The 8,874-nt window shown below is 49.1% G+C and overlaps 1 protein-coding gene across 6 annotated transcripts in view; it reads right to left on the bottom strand.

Moving 5' to 3' along the window:
• Positions 1-2,132: 2,132 nt before the first annotated feature.
• The window catches only part of LOC122371468 (zinc finger protein-like 1 homolog), a 32,439-nt gene continuing 25,697 nt past the window's right edge, over positions 2,133-8,874 (bottom strand). For all 6 annotated transcript variants that reach the window (XM_043347812.1, XM_043347813.1, XM_043347810.1 and 3 more), the window contains exons 2-8: positions 8,615-8,844; positions 8,153-8,264; positions 7,497-7,690; positions 7,131-7,209; positions 6,577-6,672; positions 6,058-6,169; positions 2,133-2,878 (exon numbers count right to left, since the gene is read on the bottom strand). In XM_043347812.1, the coding sequence (XP_043203747.1) occupies positions 2,686-2,878; positions 6,058-6,169; positions 6,577-6,672; positions 7,131-7,209; positions 7,497-7,690; positions 8,153-8,264; positions 8,615-8,716 (888 nt within the window). In that variant the 5' untranslated portion in view covers positions 8,717-8,844 and the 3' untranslated portion in view covers positions 2,133-2,685. The remainder of the gene's footprint in view (positions 2,879-6,057; positions 6,170-6,576; positions 6,673-7,130; positions 7,210-7,496; positions 7,691-8,152; positions 8,265-8,614; positions 8,845-8,874) is intronic.

The following is an 8,874-nucleotide window of genomic DNA, read 5'->3' as shown; positions in this document are numbered from 1 at the left end:
CATGCGGGTGTCATAAATTTTGCGGTGGGTGGTAATGCGGCGCTCGACATTACCATCAGGAGTCCATGACCCGTATTAGGTTACCCACTACCCAGTAACGCCAGCATGCAGTAAAAGTTATAACATTGTTAACATAAAATGGGAGTCCATTGTTTTGGGTTTCTTAAAGCACACTCCACAGTCCACAGCAAGCCTTGCTGCTGGTATGATAAAGTACGTTATACGTAGTACGTACCATAGGCGGCGGAACGGGGAGGGGGGGGGCACCGTACCACCCTTTGATTGTGACATTTTAACATTAGCCCTATGGGCGTTGCATGGAAAGAATGGGACCAAAAGTCGGCAGTGCCTCCCCCCCCCCTAATTGAAGGTGTTCCACCGCTACTGGTACGTACTACTCACTACTTAGGACTAAAAATGTTTACTGAAAGTCATTTAACTCCTAAAAGACGGTTTAACCAAAATCTATTCCAAAATATCCTACACGGGTAAAATTAGAACAATGAACTCTGTTGTGCACAATATCGTTATGTCGTACACTTAAGTGTAAAGATGGTACCCGACAACAGTGTAGGATGTTTAGCAATAGCTTTTATCACTCTTTTTTTATCAAATTATCCTTCAACAATACCCAAGGCGTCGACAAAACATGGGAAATTGTGGCCTTACCTACGTACCCAGTTATAAACCCAAACATATTCGGAACTGTATTAACCATAACTCCATGGATTTCCGCTCTACCGTAACTTCCGTTATCTGAGGGTACCATATGGCTTTGATTTGCATATCATGATCACGGTTCACGAAAAATATGGTTTCGCAGCACAGCATAACGTCATGCGCCTTCTGCTGGCGCATTGCGGTACAGCATATCTTCAGGCGCCTACTGCCAGCATATTGCGGGACAGTATAACTTCAGGCGCCTATACTAGCGCCATCTCGCGACAGGAATAATAACTTTGAGTAGCGTCATCAACTTATGGCGTCGATACCTGGACAATGGACATGCTGGACATTTGCTGCCGTTCTAGGCTTCGCAGGGGCTTTGCCAGGTTTTGGGGATTGCGGGCCGGGGTACACAGTCCAGACCTCCATCAATATATCTTATCTGTTCTACTTAGACCACCGCGACCCTCGCGGGGTGGCGGCACCCCAGTAACCGTGTAGCTATAGGTATTAATTGGTAGAGGAGCACAGAACGATTTGACAGTCACCAACGCCACGCGCAGTGTATGCTATCGATACGTAGCCCGACCCTTCCAACCTGTATGCTTATGAATCTTCAATTAATTTCCATTATGACAGACCACACATCTGATCTAAAAAAAAAAGTTTACGACCTCAGGCTGTATCATAGATAAGAATTAAGGTAGTACATATAAGAGCGGATCTTAGGTACATAAAATACACCGTAACGATCCAATGAATGACTTTTCTAGCAACTGGCCCTATACCCAGGGGTGGAGAAATATGCCGAGTTGGGGTTGCACGGGCGCAGCAAATCCGCCGCCGCCCTAGCGGTGACCTTGACCTCCGCCGTCTGGTGCGGCTCCAAAGCCAAGCCGGCGCAGCCGGCGTGGAATTGGGAAGTCTCGTGCTACCCCAACTCGGCACAATCGTCCACCCCTGCCTATATCATGTTTTTTGTCCATTAGTTTTAAGAAAAGAATGGGACATCACAACCTCATTTATACATACAGTCATTATATATACATATCATTATATATATATACACTCATTATATATACATATGTTCACTTGCTTCTAGCATCTCAGATTTATAGCCAATGTGACCTTTTTTATCGGTGGGCACTAGATAATTTTTCACAATTACGCAGCTCAGCCTGCTGTCATTGAAGCAGAGTTTTCCAGTCGATTCGATATCCAGATGCGGTGCCGATGGTTGTCGTAGAGACCAGTGCGCTGGTGTCACCGATTACCCTGTCCCCAGAAAACGATAGTAGCGAATTGGCCAACGTCTCCCAGGAATGAAACCGTGCGCCGCACTTCTACTGTGAAACGAAACGAGCTTCAGGACGGTAATACACATAAGACCTCCAATGATTTGAATAAGATGTCAGCATGATTTCAATGTCTCATTTCCACGCAAGTCACAACACCAGAACTCACGATTACGATTAAAATAATATATTTGCCGTCCGCCATAAACTGGGTGCATTCCATCGGTCGTAGCCAAGGTAACCAGACGACGTAACCATGGTAACCGTCCAGAGGCTTCACATTCTCCTCAAACACGTATACACACTAACGTAGCAGCACCCCAAATAGTCCTTACCCACCCTCCCTCTCCCACTCATCTAAGTTAAATATAAACAAACAACAAATATAAACCACTGTATACGACTCGGTGTATCACATTACGCACCGAATCCATGTTCGAATCCACGTCGTATTCCGCCTTCGTCGAGCATGCATACCTACACGCTAGCATATCTGCAGTCTGCACTCTGCAGCTCTAATCTTTTAATAGAACATAGTGGAAATACTTTCTCCCCACCCAAGGAACGGAAGCAAATCGACCCGGGATGGATTCCCGCAGCAACCGAGCAACAAAGACCACGGACCAACCGACGCACAACAGCTGACGACTGACGTCATTGGATTTAACGGATGATGACGTGATCGTCACTCCCTCAGCCGAGTCAGTCGCCAGGAGGTATGTCTCTATTCCCGCACGTGGATGTTGGGGTTGAAGTGCGGGTCGAACATGGGGTCGTCGTCGGAACTTGAGCCGGCCGCCAGCCAGCGCATAGCCGAGACGAACGTTACCAGCGCCACCACGACCAGAACTAGAACCATCAGATAGCGCCGGTAGATGGCGCCGGCGCGCGGCCGGGACGGCGGACCGCTCATTAGCCTGCCAGCAAGGAGCGGGGAGACTGAGTGGAGAAGACAGCGTGGCCATGACAAGCACCAGCAGGGGCTGAAGTAGAGCTGTTACTCCTGCCGCTGCCCTGACATCATTCCCTCGTAGCCTCCCCCAAAATCTTAGAGATCCGGCCCGTATAAGCTATAATTTGGCCCGGCCTCTCAAGGCAGTCTGTATGTATGTATGTATTGACACCAAAAGCCTTCCACATATGGCGTGGCGATTACGGCTTAGATCCGAGTATAATGGGTAACAGTCATGCGGGCAGGGGGAAGAACACTCAGCACTAGACGACAGTCATCCATCGATGGGGGTCGCGACAATAATCATCTACATATGTACATAAGACAAACAATATATATATATATATACATAAGCACAAACAGATCGTCCACCTATTGGCGGCATGCCTCGTCTACTACTAAACAGACTCGTCAGCGGCGTAGCGGGGATTTGTTAATCAGCGCGGCCCTGGCAGACCGGGCGAAGCTGGCAGGTGGCAGCTGCACTACCTGGGGTGGGAGGCTATTTAACAGCGCCGCGGCGCGGTACTCGAAACGCCGTTTTCCGGTTTCAAGCCTCGGTCGGGGAAGATGAAGGAGATGATCCTGCCGTGTGTGCCTGTCTCGAAAATTTTGATTAGGGACGAACAGTGCAGCGAGGTTCTCGGGCTCTTCATGCTTAATGACCTTTTGCGCGATCGTGAGTGTCAGGTAATCTGACATGGATTTTGGTGATAGCCAGCCAAGTCTGTCGCGCAGGTCCGAGACGTGGTCAAACTTACGCCGTCCGAAGATCACTCTAGCGGCAAAGTTCAAAATTTTCTGGAGTCGGTCAAAATTTTTCTGGGTCCCGTTACCGTACACAGTGAGGCAGTAGTTGATTCGTGATATGACCAGAGATGTCACGAGAACTTTAATGACACCGTCAGGGAGACAATTTCGTGCGTGAGACAGTCCGATCAACAAGCCAGTACACCGACGACTAAGCTCGGACACATGTGCTTCCCAGGACAGGGCGCTGTCAAAGACAACACCCAGATTCCCCACCTGCTCGCTTGGCTGCAACACAGAGTCACGAAGAGAGACGCTGAAGTCGGGTACCTTCCGTAAATTTTGTCTGCTGCCAAAAACCATGAGTTGCGTTTTGTTTGCGTTTAGCTTGAGGGCGTGAAGACAGAACCAGTCACTGATTGATGCGAGTGAAGCTTCCATGCGAGAGATAAGCGATCTGAGGTCGTCGGCACGGCCGCTCACTAGAACCTGGGTGTCGTCCGCATATTGGAAAACGGTGGCGTCACCTGCGTATAGCGAGAGGTTGTTCGAAAATATGGTGAAGAGTAACGGTCCCAGGGCAGATCCTTGGAAGACACCCATATTATTTGGAAGCGGCCGAGACAGTACTCTACCTCCGGCGCCATTAGATAGGGACACGCTCTGGGTGTGTCCCGTGAGAAAAGCAGAAAACCAGGAGGTCTCGATCCCGTGCATGGCCAGTTTTTGAAGTAAAAGTTCGTGGTCGATGACATCAAAGCATTTGCTTAAGTCAAGGAGACACAGCAGTGAAAGTTCTCCCCTATCAGAGGCTGCGAGGATTTGGTCTGTGACGGACAGCAGAGCGGTCTCTGTGGAGTGTCGGGGGCGAAAACCATGCTGCGAGGAGGCAAGGAGATAGTTATTTGAGAGGTAGTGGTAAAGCTGTTGATGTACGAGGCGTTCCACAACCTTCATAATCACGGGGACTAATGAGATTGGTCGAAAGTTGGTGGGATCCGAGGGGCTGCCTGATTTGAAGATGGGGTGGACTGTGGAATGTTTCCAGGAATCGGGGATATCGGAGTTGGTAATACACGTATTGATAATGTAAAGTATGACGCGACCGATAGCTGAGAAGCCGGACTTTAACATTCGGATGCAAATGCCATCAGTCCCACTGGCGCCTGAGTTGCGCATGCCGAAGATAGTGTGACCAAGTTCGCCGAGAGTGACCGCGCGGAGCTGAAAACGACATGCACCGACCCGGGGGAGGCGAACGTTCAGATCGGTAGCGGTGTTAAGAGACCGGACCTCCGCAGCGATGCGAGGTCCGACAGAGACGAAAAATGAATTCAGTTCATCGGCGGGTAAATTAGGCTGCACACTAGGACCGTCCTTTTTCCCTGCTACAACTGTCCTGATAGACTGCCAGACCTTATTGGGACCCCGCTCGCAGATATTTCTCTGTAGCTCCTCTCGCCGGTCGCGACGCAGCGCGGCCCGAACAGAGCGATTCAGCTCCTTGTAAGCTGTCGACTGACGACCGGACAGTCGTAGCGAGGCGCGGCGCTGGGACATAAGGTTCCGTGTGACAGCAGAGGCCGGGGGCGCTGTGGGGTTCCGAATGGTAATGCGCTTGAGTGGGGCGTGGTCGTCGATAATAGGCAAAAAGTTGGACACGAATGCATCCCACTGATCACTAACAGTCGCGGCGGTAAACACAGGCTCCCAGTCGACAAGCTCCAGATCAGAATTAAGGGCAGTGACATCAACGCGGTTGAGCGAACGAGCTGAGATGATTGTAGGCTTCGGACGCAGTTTGGGGACGTTGACATCTACGCTAATAAATTTATGCGGACTAAAATGACAAAACTCAACACGGGTGTTAGAGAAGAGGTCCACTTTGTTCACCATACACACGTCAAGGAGCGAACCGGAAGTGAAAGTCGAGGTTGTTACTAGCTGGTCTAGGGAGTAGTCCGATAGGAAGCTGCTGAGATGCTGTCGTGCACGAAAGTTGGGTTCTTTCTTCAGCAGGTCACAGTTTATATCACCGCAGATGACGAGCGGGGTCCTAGGGTGATCGATAAGTACTCTTTGTAACTGATTTTCAAGGTCGGCGAAATCGGCACATAAAGCGGTTTCGGAGTGGCGGAGTCCACCTCGCCTTCCTCAGTTAGGTCCTGCTCCGATCTGATACGAACCCCTACTCACGACAGTTCCGTCCCTCTACCTTCTCCGAGGCTGCCATCTCGTGTCGCTGTGATTCAGCCCCTTTACGACAGCCCCGTCCCTCTGATCTGGCCAGGTCTTATCCTGCGACATTTCCCATATTGCTGTGATTTAGCCCCTCTACCAAATCCCTCCACCCACCACCAACTCCCGAGACGCTGCGATACGGTATTTACTGACCTCCACCAGCGCTGGAACCATTCCAGCGCCGAGCGGCGCCGGTACTTGTTCTCCGAGCTGTCCGAGTCCAGCAGGCTGCGACTCTCCTCCAGGAATCGGCGGTTCTCCGCCGCTGGAAGGGGGCAGAGCGGCGGGTCACACATGGGGCGATCCGACGGAAAGGGAGAAAACGGAGTATGTTATCACGTACGCTAAGCTTGCATGGAATGAGAGGACGTGTGTAACGCACTTATTATGCACGCTTTTATTTACCGAAAAAAGTTTTCATTGGATTATGAATTACAAGCAAGTTACCTTTCTTTCTTTACCAGTTTGCATTAAGAAAGAGTCCAGTCGAAAATATTTGGCAAAAGTGGCTTATGAAATATGAACAGCTCGGTTTCTAGGACTAACGTGGGTAGAGCAGTTAGGTGGCATTTGAAAGATATTTAAATAGCAGCCCTAGTTGCTCAATCACAGTAGCGAGTTAAAGTTCAATCACATAACCATTCCCAACACCTGCGGCGCGCCCTACGTTACCTGCAGCGCTGAGCTCGCGGTGGAAGGCGCTGCCCGACTCCATCTGTACCACGCTGCTGTCCTTTCGTGCCGGCGGCTCGTGCTCCCACGCGTGAGCTGGCGACAGGGAGAGGAACGCAGGCGTCAGACAGTCAGAGAGGGGATTATCTGGGGTGACAGGTTGAGAGGGACGAGATGCAGGTAAGGAACCGAGTCAGGAGAGCATTATGTATACCACCACAAAATACAACTAACAAAATAACGACAAGTGCGGTTAGGGACAGCAAAATAATAATGTTGAATGAAACGCGACATCCATGCACAGTTTCGAATCATCCCTCGCACATCCCAGTCAAATTCGCTGAAAGGATTCGTAACTCATTGTTTTTATCCGACTTCACTAAGAATATCGGCCGATATGACCAAAATACGTGAATAACATCTTGTTAGCTTGGCACAGATCCAGCATAGATGAGATATAGCCATCTTTCTCCATTACCCCTTTTATTCCAGGTTCCCAAGTCCCAGTTACCCCGTTTATCCCCTCCCTCCCCCTTCCTCGTCCCGACCCTCACGTGTTGCTGTTGGCGTCGGCACGCTGGCGGCCGGTTCAACCGGCGGTGGTGGCTCACTGAAGCTGGCCGGGGTGTCCAGCTGCGGAACACGGGACGTGGGGAGCGCGTGTTACCAGTGAGCCGATACGGCGAGTGGTGAACTTGAGGTAACGAGCGGTTCGAACGGGATATACATTACACAACAGCCGGAAATGTAGTGCGATATGGACACATGTCTGAGGTCACATTGGTTTACAATCATAAGCTTACCAGAACAAACTTTAGGAAAATGCGCCTCACTGCATAAATAAATCACCCCCAAAACGTGATGAATAATACCAAAAGCCGAACCATACACACTGCGAAAGGGAGAGAGATCGCTCTCACCAGGGGCAGGCCGAGCCCGGCGCGCGCCCAGTTGACCTTCTGCAGCTGCTCACGGAGCACGTCCGCCACGGGGGAGACCATGTTGGCTGGCGGGAAGAGCGGCGCCGGGCAGCAGGGACATCGGTAGCCGGCCGGAGCCGTGTTGGCCGGCAGCTGCAGCGCCGCCGCGTTCAGACATGACCAGTGAAACACGTCTGTGGAGCAGACAGGGGACTGTGGGTTACTGGTGTGCTGGGTTAGAGCCTAGAGGGTGGGGTGGTGGATAAAGGACATAGATCAGTAGAACCATGGTATATCAGTGGTAAATAAATGAAGGAAGAGATACAAAGAACATGGTGTCTGGTTTCACTGGTTTCTGAGGACAACTTTGTAATAGGCACCAAACTTCATTCCAATACTACTACACAGTTCCTTCATTTGTTAATCCTCGATATTGTTATACAATCAGTATTCCCTGCTGCAAATTGATTGTAAATATGTCAAAAGTGGCATACATTGCTTATGTTCCAAATGCTGTCTTGGGCTAAGCTAAATGAGCATAAAGAAAGGAAATGGGCCACATTGATGACATATAAATGATACCTTTGCTGCAAAGAAATTCCTTTTTTGTTGGTTGGTACTTGGTACTTGTTATTTAGCTTCCCTAAGACACTTACGGTAGCAGGTGAGCCGGACACAAGGGTGGTCCTTTAGGTCTTCCTTGCACAGTGGACATTTCGGGTCACAGTCACTGTCCTCTAGCCACTTCAGGTAGGACTGCACTATGCACTGAAATCAGAAAAGGGAACAGTGAGCATGCATGCCACATTTAACTGAGATACAGGAATGCTAACAATCACAGAAATGAGCAGTCTAATTAATAATACAGTGAACAACAGTAGTTATAACAAGGCAGAATACTTAACATTAAATTTGCTTTAGCTTTATACTAGAAAATGCTTAATATAAGATATGTGAGCCACATGTTGACATAAGCAAACAAGTTAGGGGTTGGGAACATCCAGACATAGTGCAAAAAACAAATAGTGCTTTTGCATTTTTCCTTTAACATATTTGAGGGAAAAGTATGATAAGATTAAAAAAAGAAGCATCAAATCAACAAAACTGCTTCCCCTTACCTTTGGGTGGTTGTTAACCATACAATATTCACATACATTCACTCGATGCTCAAAACAAAACTGATTAGTAACTTTCCTCTTACTGCATTTGCATAAACCCATCTTTCTGTATTAAAAGCAAAACAAAAATCAACCTGTTATTCAACCTCTGCTTGAGATGAATGACATATAAGCAACAACTAGCTTTTGGGCAGGTTGATTTAGTGCACAAACTTCACCAGAGCAAAAAGCTGAAACATGGGAACTTGAATAAAAACATG

This window comes from Amphibalanus amphitrite, unplaced genomic scaffold, assembly GCF_019059575.1.
Source record: "Amphibalanus amphitrite isolate SeventyFive unplaced genomic scaffold, NRLGWU_Aamphi_draft 001247F_arrow, whole genome shotgun sequence".
Taxonomy (NCBI): Eukaryota; Metazoa; Arthropoda; class Thecostraca; order Balanomorpha; family Balanidae; genus Amphibalanus; species Amphibalanus amphitrite.
Note: the sequence above shows the minus strand (reverse complement) of the source record. Positions and strands in the feature narration are given on the sequence as shown.